This window comes from Penicillium citrinum (assembly GCF_028827155.1).
Source record: "Penicillium citrinum strain IBT 23319 chromosome Unknown utg000002l:1.0-3833315.0:1.0-3834789.0, whole genome shotgun sequence".
Taxonomy (NCBI): domain Eukaryota; kingdom Fungi; phylum Ascomycota; class Eurotiomycetes; order Eurotiales; family Aspergillaceae; genus Penicillium; species Penicillium citrinum.
This window is the reverse complement of record NW_026622687.1, coordinates 481,240-506,037: the sequence shown is the minus strand read 5'-3', so window position 1 is coordinate 506,037 and position 24,798 is coordinate 481,240. Positions and strand designations below refer to the sequence as shown.

At 48.3% G+C, this 24,798-nt stretch overlaps 10 protein-coding genes across 10 annotated transcripts; 7 read left to right on the top strand and 3 right to left on the bottom strand.

Moving 5' to 3' along the window:
• Positions 1–45: 45 nt before the first annotated feature.
• On the bottom strand, positions 46–1,107 carry N7469_002054 (ribonuclease H family protein; the record flags this gene model as incomplete). Its single annotated transcript, XM_056640974.1, has 1 exon — positions 46–1,107. One exon carries the CDS (start codon positions 1,105–1,107, stop codon positions 46–48), a length of 1,062 nt encoding a protein of 353 aa, XP_056503468.1.
• Positions 1,108–3,583: 2,476 nt separating this feature from the next.
• N7469_002053 (uncharacterized protein) lies at positions 3,584–5,414 on the top strand (the record flags this gene model as incomplete). Its single annotated transcript, XM_056640973.1, has 3 exons — positions 3,584–4,006; positions 4,160–4,559; positions 4,609–5,414. The coding sequence occupies 3 exons, from the start codon at positions 3,584–3,586 to the stop codon at positions 5,412–5,414; spliced, it is 1,629 nt and encodes a 542-aa protein (XP_056503467.1).
• Positions 5,415–5,553: 139 nt separating this feature from the next.
• On the top strand, positions 5,554–6,363 carry N7469_002052 (uncharacterized protein; the record flags this gene model as incomplete). Its single annotated transcript, XM_056640972.1, has 1 exon — positions 5,554–6,363. One exon carries the CDS (start codon positions 5,554–5,556, stop codon positions 6,361–6,363), a length of 810 nt encoding a protein of 269 aa, XP_056503466.1.
• A 101-nt stretch (positions 6,364–6,464) lies between these two features.
• On the top strand, positions 6,465–8,354 carry N7469_002051 (uncharacterized protein; the record flags this gene model as incomplete). Its single annotated transcript, XM_056640971.1, has 2 exons — positions 6,465–7,372; positions 8,327–8,354. 2 exons carry the CDS (start codon positions 6,465–6,467, stop codon positions 8,352–8,354), a joined length of 936 nt encoding a protein of 311 aa, XP_056503465.1.
• A 768-nt stretch (positions 8,355–9,122) lies between these two features.
• On the top strand, positions 9,123–10,899 carry N7469_002050 (Peptidase S10 serine carboxypeptidase; the record flags this gene model as incomplete). Its single annotated transcript, XM_056640970.1, has 4 exons — positions 9,123–9,295; positions 9,357–9,644; positions 9,717–9,943; positions 10,013–10,899. 4 exons carry the CDS (start codon positions 9,123–9,125, stop codon positions 10,897–10,899), a joined length of 1,575 nt encoding a protein of 524 aa, XP_056503464.1.
• Positions 10,900–13,210: 2,311 nt separating this feature from the next.
• Positions 13,211–13,876, top strand: N7469_002049 (uncharacterized protein; the record flags this gene model as incomplete). The annotated part of the gene is made up of 1 exon (XM_056640969.1): positions 13,211–13,876. The coding sequence occupies one exon, from the start codon at positions 13,211–13,213 to the stop codon at positions 13,874–13,876; it is 666 nt and encodes a 221-aa protein (XP_056503463.1).
• Positions 13,877–15,040: 1,164 nt separating this feature from the next.
• Positions 15,041–16,688, bottom strand: N7469_002048 (uncharacterized protein; the record flags this gene model as incomplete). Its single annotated transcript, XM_056640968.1, has 3 exons — positions 15,041–16,193; positions 16,241–16,418; positions 16,550–16,688. The coding sequence occupies 3 exons, from the start codon at positions 16,686–16,688 to the stop codon at positions 15,041–15,043; spliced, it is 1,470 nt and encodes a 489-aa protein (XP_056503462.1).
• Positions 16,689–20,198: 3,510 nt separating this feature from the next.
• On the top strand, positions 20,199–21,598 carry N7469_002047 (uncharacterized protein; the record flags this gene model as incomplete). Its single annotated transcript, XM_056640967.1, has 2 exons — positions 20,199–20,524; positions 21,502–21,598. The coding sequence occupies 2 exons, from the start codon at positions 20,199–20,201 to the stop codon at positions 21,596–21,598; spliced, it is 423 nt and encodes a 140-aa protein (XP_056503461.1).
• Positions 21,599–22,032: 434 nt separating this feature from the next.
• N7469_002046 (uncharacterized protein) lies at positions 22,033–23,016 on the top strand (the record flags this gene model as incomplete). The annotated part of the gene is made up of 4 exons (XM_056640966.1): positions 22,033–22,232; positions 22,284–22,330; positions 22,383–22,621; positions 22,648–23,016. 4 exons carry the CDS (start codon positions 22,033–22,035, stop codon positions 23,014–23,016), a joined length of 855 nt encoding a protein of 284 aa, XP_056503460.1.
• Positions 23,017–23,963: 947 nt separating this feature from the next.
• Positions 23,964–24,516, bottom strand: N7469_002045 (uncharacterized protein; the record flags this gene model as incomplete). The annotated part of the gene is made up of 2 exons (XM_056640965.1): positions 23,964–24,082; positions 24,135–24,516. 2 exons carry the CDS (start codon positions 24,514–24,516, stop codon positions 23,964–23,966), a joined length of 501 nt encoding a protein of 166 aa, XP_056503459.1.
• Positions 24,517–24,798: the final 282 nt, after the last annotated feature.

Below are 24,798 nucleotides of genomic sequence, written 5' to 3'. Positions count from 1 at the left end.
CTCGGCCTGTCGTGGCCAGATGCCGTTTCCATCGTTAGGCTGCCCTCATGGCGCACGGCTGCGAAACCGCTGTGACGCCTCAGCAAAGTCCAGCACAGCTTGTACTGCCTTGCTTCGTGAGACGATGTCTGGATTACCTTTCTCACCTTCGGTTGAGCCTCCCAGCAGGCTCGGGATACTATTCAAAGCCCCCTCCAATTTATTTCTCAACTCCGCACGAAGCTCTCGCAGCATCGGACAAACCAACAGGACGTGGGAGACGGTCTCATGCGCGCCGCACTCGCATAGATCATCGTCGCGGAAGCCGAATTTCTTCGCATAGGTGGATAACCAGTTATGGCCCGTGCGTAGCTGTGTGAGTAGATACGCGCGGTTCCTAGGTAAGCTCCCATATAGTCTTCTTGTGTACCGCGCTGGTAAGTCGTTGGCGATCTTGCGTAGATGCGAGCCCTTGTTGCTTGAATTCCATTCTTGCTTCCACTGGGCATGGATCTTATCGCGGATGAGCGCGACCTTTCTCGACAGCAGCGGTCGGAAGGTGTGAGTCTGGCCGGGTTGCGCGGCGTCCTTGGCGAGTTGGTCTGCTGTATCGTTGCCAGCGTTTTCACAATGTCTTGGCACCCACTGGAGGCGGAGTGCTATGTGTTTGGCCTGAACCTCGGAGGCTGCTTGGAGAACTGCATGGACGATCCGTTGGCCCGACTTGTTTTTCACATTTTGGATTGCTTGCAGAGCTGATCTGCTGTCGCAGAGGATTGTTGCGGTTGTGTGCATGCTGGTTTCGGTGCTTGGACGTTGGTGGGCTAACTTGTATACCATGCTGATCGCATAAAAGATACCAATGAGTTCCGCTACATGGACCGACCATCGGTCCATCGGCCCTACTTGGATCTGCTGAGACTCTACCACCTCGTCTTCGTCATTGATTGAGACGGCAGCCGCTCCCAGGTGACCATCACGCCCCGAGGCGTCTGAGTAGACAACGATATCCGTTGTGCCCTTCGCGTCCTCTGCTCTTTCACGCGCGGTTTCTCGGTCGTGCTCAATTTCAATCCCGACAAAGGGATCTACACGCCACGGGGCCAGCGGGCGTGGGCCAAGAGACATAACAACATAGCCAAGATTGCCCGTAGCCAAGCCTTAACGAGTCCTTGAAACCAATGTAAAGCAGCTTCACCAGGCCCGCTTGTTCAGGCCACTGCCCTGGTTTTCAGCACGCGCATCTTTCGATGGACGCCCTCTAGATATTGAGGTCCCAGCCAAAACCTCTCACCCCAGGTGTCTCCAGGTTTGCTCCTTAAGCATGCATCATCAGCATTTCAGCTAGAACGACATCACATCCATCGCCTAGCCGCAGGTTCTCAGTGCGAGTGAGATAGTAAAGGCAGGTCGAGGTCGGACCTGCCCCACTAGGACGACACCACTTTGGCTGGTCGATTTCAGGTCCTCAGTGCGAGTGAGGTAGCTGTTTCTGTCTCTTTGCACACCGACACGCGCGTCCGTCCTCTCGGGCCACATAGACAGTCTCGTCGGGTCCTCTCGACTCGTCCGTCACTGCCAGTATGTGCCACGCCCCAGAGGGAGAAGTCTCCCTCCTTCGCGTTACCGGTCGAGATCTCTCTCGGCCGGCCGACCGTGTCTCGCAAAGGCTGTCACGAGTATCCCCAATGGCCCTGCAGGATACCCTGACTGTCCTTCACTAACCAAGCTTGGGTCCCTGGCTTTGCAGCCCTCCCGAGCACCCGTGGCTGTGCCTTAACGAGTTCGTCGAAGGTCGTCACCAGACTTTACACCCCGCTTGACAGATGCCACAGGATGTCCTAGTCAGAGTTGCCCGTAGCTTCGCTTTAACGAGGTTCCGACCCAGGCCATTCCATGGAGCTCCCAAACGACATCATACAGCCTGCTGCGCCACCAGTTGTAATCCCCCTCGCCGCTCAACGCCATCATATGTGTTCTCCTTTGTTCGTCTCGATGTTTTGTATGCTGTCTTCGATATATTCCTCGTTCAGTTTGTTGGGCGTCTCGCAATCTCAGAGGGTGTTCAAGCTCAGAGGTGTCCTGTCTCCTGCCTAGGCGATACCACAACCGCTAGAGAACAAGTCCAGCTTCGGTCTCGAGTACGAGTCGAGTAGGCAGTCGTCGGATGGTTTTCATAACCCGTTTTCCTCTGATTTGTGTGGGGTGAGCGGGAGTCGTCAACCACGGAAAACTCTGCGGCCCGACCCCTAATCACCCCACGCGGATTCTTTTGGCTTCCCCTCCACAAAATGTGAGGGTACTAACACCGGACACCACGAGAAGGTAGAGATCCATCGTCCTAACTGCTTGACGAGAGCAGTTACCTAGCGTGCTCGCCAGGGGCTGGAGATACAGCATGGACCGAAATCAAATTCCCCACCTACACACAGAGATCCTTCTCAAACCCTCCTTTGAAACTTCGCTATTTCTATTACAGTCAATCTCCTCCGAACCCCATTCTTGGCAGTATTCCAGTACGACTGTAAATGACAGCGGGAAAATAGCATCCGTAATAAGCGCATGGTCTCGAGTGCTTCTAGAACTTTGATCCTGCAAATACAGCAAACAGAAGGGGAATCCGCGTTGTCAATATGGTTATCAGGGAAGAATTCAAATCCGCTCCCTCTACCAACTACTCACCTTCGACAAGAGTGGCCGCTGTAGAAGAATGACGTGTAAAACGGCAATTTTATCATGGTGAACATTCCCCTATGTGTTGTGTCACAATGCTGGTCTTCTGATTGGGGACTAAGGTTCCCAAATTGCCTTCTAATGGTACGCCAACTATGTAGATCCGTTGCCGCTATGTATGGAGCGCTTACCCATCCATTAAGTTAGTTAGGCTAGCCGGTGAGAAATATGGGGTCATCCTGTAGTGGTGATCTGCTTGATACAGTCGACTGCTCTTGATACTAAGCGGAAAAATCAAAACTCTCCTCCAATGTTGAATTGGTTAATGGGTGATAGTGATAGATCATTCAAAGATTCAAAGCCCATTCTATCACAATTATATACATTTTTATCAGATGATGAATGAAGCTGTTACCTGAATCCACCTTCGTGACAAGATCGTGTTAAGAAGTGGAGCTAATAGTTCCCCGTCCAGCCTTGTGCAGGAGAGGTGAGATGGCCACACCCCACAGAACTTCAAATTTGGAACCGGCATCCTCTATTGCATAATTTCTCGAGGTGCTATTTACAACATTTCATTAAAGCCGAAATTGTGACAGCCATGGAACAAGGCCCCTGATGAGCTGCGTCCTTTGAAAATGCAGTAATAGGCCAGGTGCCAGGTGCATGCTAATGCTAACCTTCAAATCGAGGTGGGGAATGCTCTACGCTACGCCACTGAGAATAAGATCTCATCAGTCCATGATCGGCGGAAATCCATTATGTACAAACGATTCAGCTGAAATTCTTTTGCCATTATGGTGGGGACGGTGATCCACCCTACGAACCTCTCCCAGCCCCAGTTAAAAAAAAATCCGGCAGCCCCGAGCGCGCTGTTCCAAGTTTTCCCCTCCATGACCCAAGCCATTTCTCCTTGGAAGCACACAAAACAATGGGAGGTTTGCGCGCGCTCTGCTGCAGCAAAGGGGACAAAGCTGACGAAAGCCAGCTCCCGCCAGCTCGACTAGCTCAACTACGCCTCGAGAAAAGTACGGAAAATGCGCCGCCAAGTGCGAAAAAGGAGACATCCTCAACTGATATGACTCCGATGAACTTGACTTCAGGAGAACCGGCCCAAGAAAAGTCGGTCCAGCAGAATCCCGTCCCACGCGATCTGTGGAAAGAGGCATTCGACAATTTGGACCCTTCGCGACAACCGTACGTTGCGGCAAATGGTATGTCAAGCACTTCCGCAATCGACCAAGTCATCAAAGATACGACGGCCAAGTATGAGCAGTGGCAGAAGGGTGGTCTGAAAATCCGCCAAAAGGACGGAGATGACATCATCTTCGGGATTGCGCAGAGAGGGTTCTCGGTGCGGCCATGAAGGCCAGCAATGTGATTTCGACGGCAGTTTCCTTTGATCCTACAGGCCACGCATCCTCTGCATGGATGGTTATATCGTTTGGAATGAGTGTAATATTTCTCTCACAAGCTCAGCCTTGTATATCGCAAATACTCACCTCAGCCACAGATTGTCCAAAACAGACTCGACCGTCGGGACGCCATTTTCGCTGCCTCGGAATACCTTGCGGAGACTCTCTCCTATTATACCTTGATCGATACGAACTATCGAAACCAGAAGGTCCCAACTGATCACAACCTCGATCAGGCCCTGCTTCGCGTGTACTCGGCAATTCTCGACTTCACAGTCGAGGTGAAAAAGGGACGGGACGAGAACGAAGCGAGTAAGATCATGACTCTATATTTTCCAATAAATTCTCGATCGTTTAAAGCTGATTGTATTCAAGAGCGCACCTTCCAGAGTTTTATGGCTCTCACCGATCAACCCCTGCAGATACTGAAAGATGTCATCAACTCACAAGCTGAACTCGCCAAAAAGTGGACCGAATTGGCCGCCAACCTCGGTGAGCTGCAAATGATCTCCGGTCTATGGAAAGTACTAATGAGATACAGGGGACCGGCAGCGTGCCGCAGAGCATCTCGCGAAGACAGATGCACTACTTGCAAACATGAAGAATCTTGCATCAAAGGCATTGACTGCAGAGGAAGAGAGTCAACTCGTCTGGATGTCAGCATTTCCTTACTCAGATCACCAACGGGCTTTGCAAAAGAAAAGAACCGGTGACACTGGTCTTTGGCTCCTTGACACACCCAAGTATAACGATTGGAAGACCACCCCTGGAAGCCTTTTATGGCTCCCAGGAATTTCGGGCTGTGGTAAATCTGTTCTTTGCTCTACTTTAATCCAGGACATTGAAGAGGACTGTTCCTCTGATCCGTCAAAGTTCCTTGGTTACTGGTACTTTCAATTCGATTCTGAGGCGACAAAGAACGTTGACACCATGTGTCGATCACTGATCAGACAATTAAGTCGATCACCTTTGACCCCAGACGTGATCAAAATCTGGGAAGAACACCATCTGAAGGGAAGCCAGCCCGATTCGAAGGCCATCTCTGGTGTACTTCACGACCTTCTTTCTGCTATTCGAGGTGATATTTACCTTGTATTCGATGCACTGGATGAGTGTCCTGAGAACGAGAGGTCCAAGGAAAGAGGATTACTCCTCTCACTTCTCGAGGACTTGCTTGAAAGACACAGTACCAAAATCCATATCCTAGCGACTAGTCGTCCTGAGCCGGATATCCAAGAAAGGCTTGAACAGTTTTCCAAGATTAACCTGGAAGCTCATCTCGCTGAGGATGTGAAAACCTTCGTTACTCTGTCTTGCACAGAACCCTCTAAACCGATGGGAAACTGATATCCACGATCTCATCCTTGAGGAATTGCTGAATTCTAAGGAGCGGTATGTGTTCACCTTACCTGAAAACATTAGTTATATTATACTGATTACTAATTCATTAACCTTCAGGCGTTTCCGTTGGGCCGAGTTGCAAATCATGGCACTTGAAAGATGCCGCAACGATCGCCAAATCAAAGACGCTCTTAAGACAATCCCTCAAACTCTAGATGCCTCTTATCACAAAGTCCTTGACAGCATCGATTCTAATGATGTGGTATTGGCCCGTGAAATTCTCATGATTATATGTCTTTCACCTATACTATTTGACGCGCAGGCGGTTGCCGATATGGTGGAACTGAGCTTCGCCGAAGCCATTATCGAAATCTGCACAACTTCATTTGTCAGTTTAGCTGATGGAAAGGTGCAACTGTCCCACTTTTCGGTCCAGGAATTCCTTGTGGTTCAAGGTGAATCTGGCCAGCATCACCCTTGTCAATTCACCGCCGCCAAGGGCCACAGGTATCTCGCGGAGAAGACCGTGGATATTCTTCTTGAACAGACCGAGATCCTCACCCAAGTGGATGCAAAGGGTAATATCCCGTTTCTTTACGCCGCGAAGCACTGGAACGCCCATGTGACTGATGCAGGAGGCATTGATGTATTGTCGCCAGAATTGCAGGCTAAAATCAACCGTCTCTTTACCGAATCTAATGTTTTCTTCAACTGGGTGCGGGCGGCCGACAGTGACGATCGAAATATGGACAATGAGTGGAGCAAGCTCCTCCAAGAGTGTCAACCACCAATTCACAGGGCTTCCTGTATGGGCCTGGTCCAACCAGTGGACTGCTTGCTTGCGCAAGGTGCAGATCCTTTTCAAATTTTTGCGAATGAAATGCTCGCGGGAACCGAGGAAAACATATTTACTCTGGCTGCCGGTAAAGGGCAACTTGATGTTTTACACTCCTAACTAAAGGGTTACCGCTAGAACGGGAATTCGTTCTAGGCATCGTGTCACATCTCGACTGCAGGAAGGCGGGGAAAATCAAATTGGCATCGATTATGCAAACAATGTGGGATCATGGTTTGCTTCGCAGGCAGTCCGATGATGTTTCGGATGAAATCGATGAAATCTTTTTCATATACATGATGCTGAACCCAGTTTCAAGTAAAGAATTGATGGATGTGTTTCTGGATTGGGAACCAAGGGTGTCTCTTCCGATGACGGACAACGTCATACTGGCCGCGACTTGCCGCAACATTCAAGCGCTGCAAACTCTTCTTGAAAGATCTGATTTCCGTGTCCCGCCAACTTTTTCGGAAAGACTAAAAGAAGTTACATTTTCATATGGCTGCGGTAGGACTGAGGGACTCGGTCTGATTGCCACCAAACGGCCAGATGACTTCCCCATCGATAGTGATCTTTTTGAAAAGTTTGTGGAGGAGCTCGACTTCGAAACATTGAAGTCGCTAATACAGGTGCGAGCCTCGGATGTTCGTGTGACAGAAACTGTCTTGGAGAAGGCAGCCAAAAATCAAAACAGCGGTCGCATATTCCGTTTACTTTGGCCTCGTCGAGAGTCCGGGATAGTGATCACCGAATCGATGCTACGCTATGCACTGGCCAACCGACACGCGGAAGATATTGTCAGCTTCATGCAGGAAAACATCAAGTCTGACATGAACTTCAGCGAGGAGACCATTGACACTCTCTTGTCCGCCTCCGAAGCAGGGGTTACTTGCTTAAAGTTGCTTCAGTGTCTATCAACTCACGGCTTCTCGTTATCTGAAAGGCTTACTGAGACAATTTGCTGCCATAAGGATGCGATGGACATGTTGACTCTGTTGGTCAACAAGGAAGGCTACAATGTCCCTATAACCGAGGGTATCATTAGCTCTGCAGCTTCCAATAAGTCTCAAGGACCAGCCGTTCTCAAATTCCTAGCGAAACTCCACCAAAAGTCTCTTCCAGTCACAGAGTCAGTTCTTGTTAGAGCTGTCAAGAATCAGGAACACGGCGAAGAGATCCTTGGGATGCTCCTGCAAGATTCTTCATCCACTCTATAGGATGGATGCTCAGGGGGCAGCACGGTCGGTACGTGCAGGTCGAATGGGGCAAAAGGATGAGGGCAAAACACCCCAGCCAGGGCTACTGCTGGGAGTCTCTCAGATAGACTGGAACTCGTGTAAAATTGATGAATGATGCTAAAAGATGCTATCTAAATTAATGTATATGACAGCTCCATTCCAAATTGGGCCAACTTCCTTACATAATCCTTGTGCTGGTGGGCAGGCCGATACTCCCCACTACGCTAGTAGGCACTAATGTGATGCTATCAAATGTACATATCCTATGGAGCAGTGCACACTAGCTAGGGGGGCTACATACGACCTAAGGTCGTGAAAAGCCTGAGGAATAAATAAATAATGTAATGGGGATTTCCGCTCTCAACATCGGTATCCTGTAGTCATGTGATAGAGGCCTTAGTAACAAGGCCACTGTTTTGTTTCGTGAGGTTAAGTAGCGTTCGTTCCAGAGTATCAAATACAACGATGCGAGGTCCCCCTTCTGAAATGTTCTACTAAGGCTGCTGAGGTTGCGGTATCGATATACTGCTCATGAAAGGTTCTATTATTCAAAGTGTCAATCCTCTATAGTGTCACACTTTGCCTATCTCTTTCCTGCACTCTGCGAGTGTGGTGGTTTTGTCCTCTTGTGATCGACCCGTCTGCTTGACAGACTGCCAGCGAGCATTCCCATCTTTCAATAAATAAATAGTAGGCACTAATAATACTGTACTGCAGCGGGTGGAGATACGCCAGCCAATAATACACCATAAAAGATGAGAGAGATCCAATTCGGTGCAGATCAGCGGGTCCATCGGCAATAGTGCTTGCTGACTAGTACCGGAATAGAGAATGCAGATCCACAGTGGTTATACCAAGAAGTTGTTCAAGTGAATCGCTGATCGTAAAGAATCGCCTCATACAGTTCGTTTATTTTAACCCTAAAGCCCTAAAAACCTAGCCTCGTAACATAGCTAGCTGAGACAACCCGCTTTTAATTGTTGCCGATGGCGGGAAAAGCCGATAGCAATCAGGTAAAGTGGAGTTGTGGGTTTATGGTTTTAACCCTAAGGCTTAGTTGTAGCCCTGGCCTCTTGACAGGCGGCAGATACGCGCTCTTCGACAGTTAAATTGGTCAAATGCACGGTGTAAAGGTTTGTGTGGTAGGCAATAGTTCAGATGGTTCGTGTGAGTGTGAGTGACCCAATTGACCGCCCGCCAATTGGGTCAAAGCTGGCTGTTAGTGCGCGAATCTGTGTGTCCGAATGCTCCCACCAATTAAATTGTTACATGTCCCCAAATCCTAGTCTTCTCATCAGAGCGGGGACCCACTAGATCGGAACCACCGAGTGATGCACCTTCCCTTTTCAGTCTAATAGATTCTTCATAATATTATCGAACAAATTGGATATCACTTTACCTAGATATAATTAGTACGTAGATGAGATCCACTACCCCCATTTTTTAGCGCAATTTTTGATCTTCCATTACCCTGGAATAACTTAAAAATTTAGCCTGAAGATAACTATCTATGCCAAAGAAGATAGGTCAGGAATAGGTCTGAAAAAAAAAAATTTAACGAATCTTAAGCGAGAGCCTCTGTTCTTGGCCCAAATCGCTCGTTTTCGTTTTACCCAAACAAACCCGTGCTTGTAAACGAGAATGCCTGGAATTTTCGACAAAGTTTTCACGGCTGCAGTGCTGGCATCCGGGCTACTGACCACTAATGGACAAGTAAGCCAACCAAATCGACACCCTCCTACACATTCGACGTACCATGCACCGCACCTCAATTCCTCAGAATATCGGTTCTTGACGAATCAGACCAAAGGTATGTGTTGTACTCTGTCCGACACTATACTCTGTTTATTACCTTGATCATGACTGACCCAAGAGTATTGAGTCCATAGCCTATGTTGTGGAGAGCCTGCCAGATGTTCACTATGATTTGGGGGAAATGTACTCGGGATTCCTGCCTGTCCGTGAAAATGCATCTTTGTTTTATATCTTCCAACCGAAGATTGGAGAACCAAGCGATGACATCACAATCTGGTTAAGTGGTGGACCTGGGTGTAGTTCAATGCAGGGCTTCCTACAGGAGAACGGGCGCTTCACCTGGAATCCCGGTACCTATAAACCAGTTGTCAACGAATATTCGTGGGTCAATCTGACCAATATGCTCTGGTGGGTAATTCGATGGGTGCTGAAGTTCAAATATGAATGTTCCGTGTCCGCAATCTAACGGAATTTGTGTAGGGTCGATCAGCCAGTTGGCACCGGATTTTCGGGCGGCATGCCCACTGCGACCAATGAAGACGACATCGCGGCTGATTTCATCACGTTTTTTAAGCAATTCCAGGCATTATATAACGTCAAGGGTTTTCGAATTTTTATCAGCGGTGAGAGTTATGCGGGTTTCTATGTGCCTTATATCTCTGCTGCCATGCTCGACCAGAATGATACCGAATACTTCGATCTCAGCGGTAAGCACTTCCCAGGGCTATTCAAATGATCCTTAATATTTCTATCACAGGATCTTACAAATAACCTAGGAGCACTGCTGTATGACGCGTGTATTGGTCAGTGGGATTATATACAAGCCGAACTGCCAGCATACCCCTTTGTTCAACAGCATTCCGAGCTATTCAACTTCAACCAATCTTTCATGGCGGATTTAGAGACCACCTACGAGGAATGTGGCTACCGGGGCTACTTTGATAAATATTTTACCTACCCAGCCGCTGAGGTGCAGCCCCCTAGGTATATGAATTACTCTCAGTGCGATATCTACAACCTGATCTACGAAGAAGCCTATAACCCAAATCCGTGCTGGAGCCCTTCCAAGATCAGTCAAACCTGCCCGCTCTTGTGGGATGTCTTGGGGTTTCCCACGGACCTCGCATATGAACCAGCCCCTACGACCTATTTTAATCGCACGGATGTGAAAAAGGCTCTGCATGTTCCTGAATATATTGAGTGGGAGTTGTGTGCCAGCGAGAGTGTTTTCGTGGGGCCGAACCCAGGTCCCGAGCAAGCATACGATGTGTCTCCGAATCCGACAGAGCACATCCTCCCCCAGGTCATTGAGGCAACAAACCGGGTGCTTATAGCCAATGGAGACTGGGATTATCTGATTATCACGAATGGAACGTTGTTGGCCATCCAAAATATGACTTGGAATGGGGAGCTAGGCTTTCACTCTCGTCCTACCACTCCCATTCATATTGACATGCCCGATTTGCAATATTCGGCAATCTTTAACTCCCAAGAGGGTTACGGTGATTTCGATGGTCCACAGGGGATGATGGGAATCCAACATTATGAACGTGGTCTAATGTTTGCCGAAACCTTCCAGGCAGGGCACCGGCAATCTCAAGATCAAGGCCGGGTGTCCTATCGTCATGTCGAGTGGTTATTAGGTCACAGAGACCATCTGTGATCAGGTTTGTCCGCGAATCTGGATCTCGTAAGCATGGCTCATGGCTTGAATGTGGTATCATTCATAATCACAAAAGTAATGGGTTTTCCGAGTTATTTATCTATATATTTGGCAATCATAACTACTCATAGATGCCATGACTTCAGACCTTTAAAATCCCCCCACCTGTATGATGTTTCATCTATCATGACCAAATTATGTTCGATCGTCGAGATAGTATTAATCCAAGCATTTTAAGCTTGTTGGTATCACCAGCTAGGTACTATATGCACATTTAAGTGGACGGTGTTAATGCTTCTGAAGCAAAATGTCAATTGATTTAAGTAGATGTGTGTTTCTCCTAGGCCCCGTTCCTATACCCCTGAATCCTATATAGCGGGAGCCGTAGCGTAAGGTATGTTGTCTTTGCTTCTTCTGACGAGGACATATGTCCCGACAAAGCTGTAAATTAGTGGAACGTGAAAGAAACATAACTTTCTCCCGTCGGGGATCCGATCCATCAACCCACAAATCTAAGGTGACATGAGATTTGAACGAATCATGAATTTCTATGCGAAAGTACACACACACACACACACACACACACACACACACAAAATTCATTAACGCCCGGCGGCTGAACCGAAAGGGCAACTATCACTGATCTAATAATACATGCCTTAGCTAATACTGTGCCTCTTGGAGTCCATACAAGATTCCTTTCAGTGTATGTCATCTCAGATGTCAATATCTTAGCGGGTCCTTGTGGGTTAGTATTTAGTGAGTAGACTTGCTTGAAGGCGCTTCTCCAAGTGTTCAACATCCTATCCTCGGCAGTTGAAGCGCGTCTACCGTCTCTGGCACAAGGAAGATGGTGGGGGTTAGATTGGGGTTGGGGCGGGGTGGGATTAATTTGTGTTGGTCGACACGTTTAAGCGGCGTCGAGTCGGCCCGTGGCGATTGCAAACCGTATTGAGGCTCGCACTGCTTCCAAGTTCGGTCTCCAGTTATAGTCATCCAAAGGTGATTTTCCGCCTAGGAAAAAAAAGATATGTAGCCTCGGTGGGTGTGCGTGCATTGCAGCATTTCCGTCCGGTATGTAGTCCACTTCCGACGTCGAAAGAGGAAATGCTCCACGGTTTCTCGTGATTGTCCACATTCACATTGATCCGTCTCTGTGACGTTGATCCGATAGAGATGTCTATTTAGTCTGGCCATGCCAGTCAATCGTACGGTAGAAGTCGAAAACAGATTTCCCCTCTAGACACAGGCGCCTTCTTTCTCAACCTCTCACTATTAATCAGCTAACTTTAGTTAGACTAGTGGAAAGCCCCTTGCTGGTAACTTCCTGAGTTGTGATTGGCTGTGCGAGTGATCTGAAGCTGGGTGATTTGGAGTTGGCTCTCTAGTGGGTCGCTGGGAAAGAAAAGTGTGTGTCTTGAGGAGAATCTATTTTCGAAATCCACTGTAACAGATTTTGTGCGGATGGAGGGTCGCCTAAAGCCTAAAGCAGAGCTGGAAGAGGTTAGCCGCAGTCCATCGTCTCCAATAAGACACAGAGGTAGAATAACAGTGGAGATTGGCTGTGGGGCACTCTCTGCCTCGATGAGCAGAGACAGGCACATTCCTTTTGAGGATCCCACATCTCGGTCGCAAAGGGAAGAAAGGAATGTATTAGAGCGTGGCAAATGTAAAAACAGCAGAAATAAGTAATTCAAGGTAGAGGTGGTAAAATCATCTTGTTGAGTGAAGCGTTCCATCCTTTGGATAGTTATATCCACACCGCAGGGAAAGTGAAAACTTGGGGAGGCCAACTCAGATGAACTCTTAAAACAATTGCCGACTCGCAGTACCTGTTCCAGCAAGCCACGTCGTATCTAATGGATGTAGTTTGCGCACGTATCGATTTTCATTCAGACAAAATTTTTGATGAACCATAATGATCCTATATCTATTGGCTTCCGCGAGAGAACCACTGAGAGTTGTCCGCGGGAGTCCCGCAGAGGTTCCTTACTAACTGCATTCCTTCCCGTACGTCGACAATGACTCGAGGAGTTGGAACCATTCCTGAGCAACGTGACGGTAGATCGAATCGCGCCCGAGAAAGTGGTCAAGGCCAAAGGCATCAGTCGCAGAAACGGATGGATTCACAAAAAATAGTGCCTTGCTGTTATTTCGTGCCGCTTCTTCCGTTTTTGCCGCCCTACTCTCTCCAATCAACTCTTCTCTCATCGTTTGCACAAACTATGGTTCGGCTTGTCGTGACTGGAGCTCGAAATTGATCGATCGGTTCGATTTCCGGGACAATTGACCCACTTGTTCCCAGCGATCGATGACCCTAGCCTCTCTTGTAGGGCTTTATGAGATTTTCAATGCTTCCTTGCTTTTCGCCCTTGTCGTTTCCCATCACATCCCCAACGAATGTCGTTCGGAGCCAGCCATGCCGATGAGTGCGCAACATCACTTGGATCTCGAGCCACAAATTGGCAACCGCGAGTCACACTCGGCTTTTCTGAACGACGAATTCGAAACGCTTGCTCTGACGTCCTGGTCCTTGCATTATAAAAGTTGTGTGCAGCACTTCTTAAAACACGGTCAATACACGCTCGAGGTGCAATCTTTGGCCGCGCTAATCAATATCCGCCTGCCCCACCAGCGGATTTCTCAGGCCGTCGACACCTCGCTGAGACAATATATTCAACGTCTTATTGTGACGGCACATGACTCACCATCTATCCTGCTGGCTTTTTTTGGTGGCGCCTGGGAGTCTGGCGTGGCCTGCATCCTTAAAGAAGAGCGGATGAATTATCTCTTTGCAGCGAAAAGTAACGGGTGGGCCTCCACAAAGACCGCTTATGATATCCTGCCCGACGAGCAAACCCCGTTTCTACGGCCATTGCGCAACCCCTCCGAGAACGAGATCCAAACGGCCGAGATACAGTGGAGTGAATGGTTGGCGATGCAAGATTGGATGGTAGGCGAGCGAAGTCCGTGGTAGACGCTAGGCTGATCAAAAATGCTTTGTTGCATGAATATCCCCCAATGTATGCCCATGATCACCATCGAATGTAAGAATACAGAATCAGAATGCTGAAGTCCTGCAAACTCCTATCTCATGTATTTCAAGGTATCGTACCTCTTTAGCCTGACGCTGCGTGAATTTTAAGATGGGTGTTCGCAACTTACCTTGCTCGCAGCCTAGATGAGATTCCAAATTACACCGCAAAAGAGCAAAGTTATCAAGATAAAAATTTGACGCGATCTGGATTCCAGTTGAATTTAAACCCCCACATGCATGTCAAACTCCTTAGTCAGATGCCACTGGGCAAATAATCGGGAATAGAACAACGAGAAAGCCCATAAAGAACCGACATGAATGTACCACCTACTCACTCTGTTTGAAGGGCGTAGAAAACTCAGTCAGGTTGATTAAACAACAAAGGTGCTACTGGGAGGTCATCAATTGGTCTTTTGCCATTCCAATTTTTAGTTTTAAGGAGCCGAGAGTGTAAAGTGGGTCGTGGCCCCTTCATTTACGGCGCAGGCTTCGACTTCTGTTTGTATTTTGAATATATCTGCACAAGCTACACTTGAATCTTAACGGTCAGGGTGTAATGTCATTTCTATCTCGGTCTCATGAGAGTGGAGACATGGATACATTGTGGATATCATTGTGTCAGCGCTATCCAATGATGACATGTATAACAGTAGGACTCGGCACCTAGGAGCTCATAGTCAGATTTGAACCAATCAGTTCTGCTGCGGCTATGTGGCATTTGTCGTTCATTTGTGGCACTGATTGGGTCATATTTACTTGGCAGATATCATTATATTAGTACTATCCAATGATAGCATTTATATTGATGACCCACAGGAGCCATGACCAGACATTAGTCAATAATTTAACCGAAGGCCTGTGCGCATGTGGGCCACTCATGGCACTAATTGGCTCATATTTCCTTCTCCCCGTGCTGTCTCATCGCATCTCCGCCCCACCCTCCCGGGTAGGTGCTCGTCGGACACATGATAATTTTCACACACACGTAAATTTACCCAAATCAATCAAATTAGAAGCTATTTAGAACGCTATTTTGGCAGGGGATCTAGGTAAAAAAGCTCCTTATTCGGTAGCTGAGATAGATCTCTATCATCTGTAGGAGTATCAAACCCCCCCCTCCCGATATGGAATCTCTGGTGGCGGCGCGTCTCTCATCGTCTTTTTCAGCTTTGTATAGATCTCTTGGTGATCACGGGCAGCAACATATCTTTTACCGTGATATACAGAGAGACGACCCTTTACAGGGATTTGTCTCTGGCTATTTCGGTGGGGATTGCGTTTATTTTGTTCATATTTGAATCGTTGGAGATCTGAAGTAAGCTGCATAGATGTCTGTGCATGGCGGATATTGGCATGGAATAACAGATCAATTTGTCGGCGAAGTGATGGCGATAGTTCATGATTCACCAGTTTTTTATCTATTTTTCTTATAGATCTGGTCAAAGTACGAACTGTTGTAGGTGGAGTATTGATTTCCAAGTCGCTAGAAAGAATTTCTGGTGATGGAGATGGTATATGTGGAATAGGTGCCTCTCTCCAAGCTTTCCAGATAGGATCGACTATTAACGACGGGTTGAAAGGATAAATCCCTGTTGATTTAAAAGAATCACGGATAGTACGTCGTTTAAATGTACGGTCGCGAATTATAGGTAATTCACGTAGAAGATCAACCTTTAATTCAATCGGACCGCCATAAGAAGTTATCTCGGTGTTGAGCTTCCGGAAATGATGCTTATAAGCATGAAACACCTGTTGATCAAGAGGTTGAAGATAGTTGCTTGTATGCGAAGGCAAGGCAAAAGGAATAATATTATTCTCATCACAGGTTGTTAAGAAGTCGATTGTTAGATGAGATCCGTGGCCACCAAGAAGCAATAATCGCGGTTGATCTTTCGGTGTCCATTCAGCTGTATGAATAAGAAAATGACGCAAATATTCCATAGCAATAGTATCATTAGAATATCCAGTATTAGAGATATCAATCTCCCAATTATCTGGAAAATTCTCACGATACCAGTTATCCATCTGGATTTTGGCGTTGAAGATAATATATGGCGGTAAAACATCACCCCGGGCATTGGCACACTCAATCACAGTAACAAGCTCTCTTGATTCAGCAGTAGTTGTATAAGGAGCAGTATCCTCTGTTGTAAGAACTGTTTGATTCTTTGTTTCACCCAGAATAAAGCCAGTCTCATCAAAATTGTAGATATGTTGTGGTGATATAGCTAGTGTATCCTCATCTCCATTGATATAGCTGGTGTATCCTCATCTCCATTGATATAGCGATCAAGCTCAGCAAACCAGAGCTCAATTTCTTGTGGATTTGCTGCCTTTTTCCGTTTTGCAGGGAGTGTCTTTTGCTTCACTTCATTGATATCTGGAGGTAGTCGCTTTATAAAACGACGAACCCAGCTCTTCGAGAGAGAGACTTGAGTAGATCCATCGGGTGGAAGATTACGGCGTAAAAGACAGCGTGCAGCTATATCAATCTGAGATATATTAGCTGGAAAACCTGCAGTAACACGCCTCCGTATCCAAGCTTCTAAAGCTGCTTCTTGATCGCGATTAACGCAGTTTTGTGGTTTTGGCGCTGCGACATTGAGCGGCCACCGTTGATCCGACGATATAACCGCTGGTAAGGAACCTTGAACTCCCGGTGGAGATCTGCGACTTTGGCATCCTCGCGCTCGGTATAGGTTTTGCAAGCCTCGGCGATACGTGCTTCGATGATTTCGTAGGATTCAGGCATGTTTTGGGGGTTCTGAATAGCTTCAAAGTTGATTGATTTGGGTAAATTTACGTGTGTGTGAAAATTATCATGTGTCCGACGAGCACCTACCCGGGAGGGTGGGGCGGAGATGCGGTGAGACAGCACGGCTAGTACCCGCCTTCCTGTGTCCACTTCGTGCCCAGGAGATTGATGTGGGTATTGCCTTACGCAAAGACGAGGCTGATGGCAGACAATTGTTCTACGGGAATGTGATCGATCTAGTAACTCACTCACTATTAAAGTAACTCTTTGGTGAGATGTGGGCTGCGAGAATGAATCCCAAGTGTGATATACGAGGTAGATGCCAATACTGAAGGAACATAGAACATTCTGCGTTTGGGCAAGTAGGTAGCCAGGAGTGAAGCATCGCTTGATGATTGTTTATTATTTATGGGGCAATCTTCGAGTAAAATAATGCGCTCATCATCGGTCAGTGAAGGTTGCCGCCCCACCCATCGCAGTAAGGTACGGACTCATGGTGGTGAATGTTGATACGCGTCATCAGTGCGTTTCTGCGGCATTTTCTCTACTGTTTGAACGAGACCAACAGTGAGACAAGCAATTCATATGCTGGATCAACAGGTTACAATGCCTTCGAGTGCTGCATTAAATCAATGATGAAACGTTGAACCAGCCACAATTGGAGAGTCAGCTGTGTTTGTGCCCTCATAATTCAGAATTATCAAAGCATCGGTTCAAGCAGAATGACTGGCTGCAATGCTATAAATACCTGGTCCCTCAGCATCAGAACATTCGTTCTCAAGCATTCCTTTGTCATTCTGGGTCAAAGAACATCGAACGCTTTTCGTCTTCGCTAGCTACTCTTCGGTATGGAATGACCTCGAAATCATGCAATGAAATGAACTGGCCTGTTGTATCGCACTAGTCTAACCTTTCTCGATAACAAAGTCTTCGAACAGCAAGTGAGTGTAGCTGCCCAGTCATTTGGAATCATGCTAACACGGAAGATGCTCAATATCAGGCCCGCCCCCGCTATTCCTCTAAGGACCCATTAAACAGACCTTGCATGTCCTAGAAAGATCCAAGCTTCCAGCACGGTGAGTTAAAAATTGCCTTCATAAGCTACCTACTAATGACTGATTAACGATAGATCGAAGTCATCCCCTATGCAGCCGCTTTGACCTTGACGGAATGCAGCGGACAGCAATAGCTAACAACGTAAGTATATACCATTGCGGCAATTCGAAGAGCAGATATTATGTGCTGACGGGCCCTTCATAGGATGGCGAACTTTCTATCGCGAGGCGCTCATTGTCTTGTAAGTCACCCTAGTGCTTTGTCCCTGCCCATTCCCAACGCCCAGTACTGTATTTTCAATCTCAAAATGATCGCTATCCGCTCGTGGCTCTTCATTCTTCAGAAAAGATCGCTAATGATTCTTTTTCGTCATAGGGCGAGCTTCAATTTTACACTCGAACTGACCGAGCTATGTTCGCCCCTCGTCCTCGAAACTAAACCAGCTGCACCAGCCTGATGGGCCAAGCCACTGGATATTACTACGCTTGCGTCTTTGTTGTTTCTGAAGACGTGGTTGACACGGCCACTTCGCCTGGCGCAGTAAGCAAGCCCAATTCAGGAAGGCCTGATGGCCTCTGATTAGCCATATAGTAAAATTCCAAAGTGTTTTCATTTCGTCTCTTCAGCATCACCCGGTCTGGACAAAGGTTGACAGTCAATGTATTAGTAACTCGCAATATTCTGACGGCTATCAACCTCCTGTCCCACGTCCGATTCGAAGGCCTGTCGGTGGCCATGAGCCGGCCTCACTGCTGACTGAGCGAGCCATCAGAGCATCCGGAATAACGAAGAGAAGCCGAGAATCGACGGCCACAGAAAAAGACAACTATTTCCCCAAGGAACATCAATCAGCAAGTTGAAGCAAGCTGTTGGCAATAGTCTAAAGGCCAGATATTTCAACCCCTGATTGCAGCTGAGCAAGCGATAAGACAGGCCGTGACTTAGCTTAGATCTACCCTAGATCCCTCGCCGCGAGAGCAGTCATTCAGGTCGGGGCGAAGCTTGTCGTAAGCAAAATACCATGAATCTCTTTTCCAGTGGTCCTTTGCCCTGACACGGTTGAAGATCTATCCAGTCGTGTATTGGTAGGTATGGCTACATCCATTCTCCATGGTACAAAGTGATCCCGGGCCCTCGTGCACGTGGGATCGAGCTGACGCCTGCTAGCTCGTCTCTGGCTTGCCTATGCTGATGCCAGACCACAATGACGGCAAGTTTCTACCACTCCTCAGCCACCAGAAATCATGCTGACCTCGGATGGCAGTGGAATACAACCCTGGTTCGGCCCTTCCCACGAGTCCGGCCGGGGTGCTGTTCGCGGCTGGTAACAGTGGAGATCTCATCTGCGGAATGAGCACGGTGAGTGGCGAACGACCACCTTGCGCCAGCTGCTGATAATCAGTGCTAGATGGAATGCTCCCTCCTCGATGTCATCACCGAACGCCATGAACTCATCAGCAGAAGCAGCCTCGTAAAGTAGGGCCAGTCGATTGCCGCAACGGGAAAAATTGCTCAATTATGACTCGAAATATGCCAGGTCAGTTTGAGATAACTCTTGGATAAGACGTAATTGCTGACTTCGAAAGTAGCAGTCATATTTCTGTCAGTGGGGATGTCACGTGTGCTCGACACGAGACGCTGCGACGCGTCAGTGCACGGCCTCGTCGCCTGTGGCAGACGTCTGAATACCCCCGGATGCTGCCATGGGTCGGCATGCTCAAGTGACTACAGAAAAGTGGTTTCCATATAATCACGAAGTAACCAGGGGATAAAAATCAACCGTAGAAAACACGATAACACCCGAAATTACCCTAAATTCAAGCGGGTTTTGATCCGTCTTTCTGATGAAAGGTCATCTGAATATATCCTGCAGGAATCGAACCCGAGCCGTTATTAGACAGTAGATGCAGCAAGTTCCATTAGACCACATGGGGAGAGTTGCTGGCAGCGCGAATTTTGCTTAATTATAGCCACTGTTTTCCAAATAATCAGTTCTTCCGGGCACATATCCAGCAAGATCAGCGTTTTCCGCTTCACAAGTGTATTTCATTCGATCAGACCGACTCAATGATAACTGAAATATGTTCGGAAGAATCAAGCTCTCTATCGCTGCTATTATGGTGGTTCGTTCCCGGTTTTACCGCCGATAGTGTATACAATAGCACTCGTCTAGGGATATATATTTGGATATCAAGCTGACATATATAGCGACAATACCTCAAATACAGGATATTGCCAAAGAGCACGCGACAATACTTAAGCCGAGAGAATGGCACACAGAAGAGCGACCGGAGTATGTACTACAATATCGAATCTAATATGTAGAAATCACCGTTTCGCACTGTTTATCAACTTTTGCATAGGGAACAAAGACCCCGACTATGACGGGGATGGGTGTTTACCGTTGGCCGCTACTTCACCGCCCGGGGGTCACCCGCACTGCCCATCAATATGTTGATTCCCGATTCACTGGTCCGGTCCCCATCACCATCATCACCAACTCTCAACCGTTACTCACCTCCCGCCCTCACCTCCCGCCCTTACCATCCAACACGCCAGCACCATCAACACGCCAGCACACCACCTACTCACCGTCGAAACTCCGCATCTCCCTACTTTCGGACAAAATCTGCTGCCACTACTAGCCAGCAGACACGAGTATTCACACCAATGGACCACTTTGCATTTCAGCCGCCATCCAGATTGGCCACCCCGCTGTCAACCATGACTCAATGCTCTAATTCACAATTCGTGGAAGTGAATGTCCATTCTAGAAGGTCAGGGCGTCTTTGAGCGCTACAAAGTACATTGTTCGAACTAGAGCCATGCACGGTGGCATCTACATGCAATACTGAAGCCATTTTACACCATGTCTTGTTGGATTCTTGGTTCTATCGATTCTATCGATTCTTTGGAGCAGGTCTTGGCTTCTTCGAGGACTCCCTCGAATACTAGTCTCTGACACCACGAAGAGGTGCCTGCTTGTCGCCAGAGGATCAGGGCGAGGACCGCGGCGCCACGGGCTCTGCCTGAACGAGCACACAATACAACGGCAGGGCTCATTGCTGGCGAGGGAGCACGTTTCTACAATCACAGGGCTCATCGTCTGTGAGGGAGCACACAATACAATCGCAGGGCTCATTGCTGCGAGGGAGAACTTGTTGACGCAGCACTCTCCTGCGGGTCTCAATTGGTAACGCAGCGTCCCCCTGCGAGACTTGATTTCGCAGTTGTCCCTGCGGAGACTCTTGATCTCGCAGATGTCCCTGCGGAGACTCTTGATTTCGCAGTTGTCCCTGCGGAGACTCTTGATCTCGCAGATGTCCCTGCGGAGACTCTTGATTTCGCAGTTGTCCCTGCGGAGACTCTTGATCTCGCAGATGTCCCTGCGGAGACTCTTGATTTCGCAGTTGTCCCTGCGGAGACTCTTGATCTCGCAGATGTCCCTGCGGAGACTCTTGATTTCGCAGTTGTCCCTGCGGAGACTCTTGGTAACGCAGATGTCCCTGCAAAAGACGCTCCAAGGCCTTGTGGCCCGGGAGTGTGAGGAGGAAAATCCTGATCTTCTTCTCGACAGAAAACGAGCGTCTTTTATGCCAATCGCGTAGGGGTTGCGGCAGCGACCACTTGCGTACATCGTGGCAGACCCAATAGTGGGCGAGCGCTTCCTATGCTGGGCGTTGAGGCGGTTGATTAACGTTGAAATAAGAAATTTTAGCGTATCTGTAGAGGGCGGGTCGCCCGCCCCACCTAGACCCGTGGCTGCCGAGGGCCTAGACTCGACCAATCATCGTTCAGTTAACGTTGTTGACGAGGTGAAGCGGCGCCCTTCAATTGGAAGCAGCAAGTAATGCTTTGAAGAGGCACCAGCCGCAAGAAAACGCGGCCATTGGAGGTGACTCCGTAGAAAACTTCGCCGGAGAAGCGCCATCACGTAGTCGCTGTATCAGTTCATTAAACGTTGAATGAAGCACCACAAAGCGCTCACTAGTAAAGGCTCGGCGAATTCATGGCTCAGCAGGCAGGCCTTCGCTTGGCGAGGTTTTCGCCTCAACGGTGATCAACCTGGGTGAATCGGCCTTGAACGTGGTTCTCATGGATGCAGACCGAGAGGCACTACGCAGTCTACTCGTCTTGACGGATCACCGTCCGTTCGCTCAGGCTTTCTCTGCTATCCTTCTCTCCTCCCTGGACCTCGCTCTCCTTCGGACTGATTGCTCCGTCCATCTACCCATTTTTCTCTCTGTTCTCTATCCTACCCCAATCGGATCCACTGTCAGATCTCATGTCACCCCCATCTCGATTACGCCGACCTGTGCACAGCAACCGAAGTGATCCGCCGAGCAGTTCCTTCAAGACAGCCAGCAAGGTTCCATCAGCAAGAAGATCTCGCCGTATCCGCCGTCGCGACAGGGCTTCGTCCAAACTTGACCCAGGCGTCGCTGCTGTTCAAGTCCCATGGCCTCTGCAATCGAACGGCTCTCAGTAAGTTGTCCCAATTGATCTCTAACATTTGATCGACTCTAATGGCACCAGGTCTTTGAGACGCTTCGTGGAAAACTGCCAGGCGAGGAACGTCACAGGTACGCACAAGCATTCGGGATTGGAGTGCGTTTTGCTAACTGCCTTTGATAGAATTCATGGAGTCTCTGTACCCCATGCTCGGACTATCCATGATACCGATCCCATTTCGAGCTCAATATCGGATCCTCCAAACCTTGCAACGGCGCCTCGAGTTTTGCTCTTTTCGATTCGTCCACCGATGGCTTCCATTGCAATCTCTGGCGGTTGGCTGGACGTGCCCCGAGGCGCTGGAACTTCATCGAGTCTTTAAATTTGTTACCAAACATCGATCGAAAATTTCCTGTGAGGAGGTTTGGAAAAAATCGAATCTCTTCAGGATCTGCGTGACTCAGTCGCCAGCATCCGCCATGCGGCCGTTCATCGCTTGCCCCAAGACCGGGATAGTCTGCTTCAGATGAACCGTGCTGCCGTCAAATTTTGTCTCTGCGTGGACGACGGTCCCGAAACAGAGAGCCTTTGCCGTCTCTTCTGGTTCCTCCAGGAAATACCCCCGAAGTCTAGCGTGGTGTCAATGCCGACAGAGCGGACCCAGTCACAGCAGATACAGCAGGCCACTCCAGCTCCACACAAACGTCGGAACACTCAACCGAGTGGGTTTTTCGACGGAATGGCCAGACTTATAGGATGTGTCGAAATGGTTTTTGTAGCAGAAGTTGACCGGTTCTTGCAGACTGAACTTTTGTAAGGCGCGGTTCACCGGCTCGAGTCTGTATTCTTTCCGGATTATTACTGAATTGAGTTGCGAAGAGAACATGTGTAATGTCATTAAAGAGTTTGGTTCTTCAAAGTGTGTTCTTTCCCTTGCTCCGTTTGGGAGCGTATTGTCCATCCATGGTTTCCGCCTCCCCATGCTGGGTATCGCATCCAAAATACGACAGTGGTTGCAGCAGCGACATTTGAAAATCACCTTTGCCCAGTCTTCTGTTCATGTTGCCCAGTTTTGTTAGCACGGCGATGACCAAGGCATCTCGTACCGTTGGACCAACGCTTCCTTTAGTTGCACCAAAAAAAAAAAAACACGTAGACCGGATTACTGTACTACCGAGTTCTGACTATTAATTCTTTGCATTGGAGTCCGTGGATCTGCAAATTGTACCCCAGTAATCTGCTCAATTGATATCCTTCATCTATATTCAATAGATGATGGCGACAGCCATCGAAAAAAAAGCCTGCGCGGTTGTTATACTGAAGAGCTAGCTAATCTGGTCACACCTCATTGGCTCTCACTGAATTGTACGTCTGGGACGTCCAGTCGGTTTACCTCCAGTGGCCTGACTATCAGCTAAAGAAAAATTGAAATTGGCTAGAGATTCAAATTTAAGGATACATAATGTCCAAATATGAATCCGTATCAAAACCCGCGAGCGGTAACCGCTGATCGTGCAATTTGGCCCTAGTCGGGTGGTCCTTGACCGCGCTCAGCTCAGAACGGCAGCGCGCTCTTCACACAGATTAGAGGCACAAGTCTCTCACCAAACTCACCCCAACAGCAGCTTTCTGGTCGGTTCTGGCTCGCTGGAATATACGAGGTACCTGAAAGGAATACCGCTCCCACATCGATGCTACCCTGACCACTTTCTTCCCCGAACAAGATGCCACCCCTTCGTCTGAAATTGCATCAACCCCAGATCTTTACTGTCGGTGAAGGAAGAGCCCTTTGGTTGCACAGATGCGATGCACATAGTCCCAGAGCCCAGACCTGGACTGAAACTCTTGCGGCGGGGGATAATCAGGGGCGGGTGTAGTGTAGACTAGATCACAGGAGGTTAGCACGAGCAGCCCACAAAGGAAGTGCCACCTTACCGGAGTGAGTTTCTTCTGTGGGAGATTTGCTTGTCGAAGAGATCGGCCCTTCCGACGGGATTTTTTGAAGCCACTGGTCGATATTATCATTCTTGGCTTTCGAGAGTGATGCGAAGCCCTTTCTGGGCCCTCCAAGCCGTCGAAGGCGTCTTTGCCGCTTCTGATTCTTGCGCTGCGCTGACGCCTTTGCACGAGCGAGACGCCGTTTTCGGAGGATGTGGTATTTCTTCCCCCGGATCGAATCGATTCTCCGTCTAATTCCAAGTTCCTCATAATAAGCCTCAGCACGGGCTTCCCAAGAAAGCTCGCGGTGAGCATCCAGCCAGGGAAGAAGATTATCCTCCTCCCATTTGGGCCAGTTCTGTGAACTATGCTGAGACATTTAGTGAACAAGGAGCGGTGAAAGATTGAGCACAGGTCGATTTGTGAGCCTTTGGAAAGGAAAAGCAATCCCAAAGAGAACGGAAATGTTGGCGTTTAATTCTTCGGCATCTCACAAAAGCGACCGCTGTGAAGAGACGAATACTGGGCATAGACTCGTAAAATATAACTCAACGGTTCCTCGGTATCATTGGCGATCTCAGGAACTGGACAATGAAACGATGAATAAATGTGACCTTTCAGAAACACGGTTGAACGAGCACTGACCCAGGGTTACGTTTGT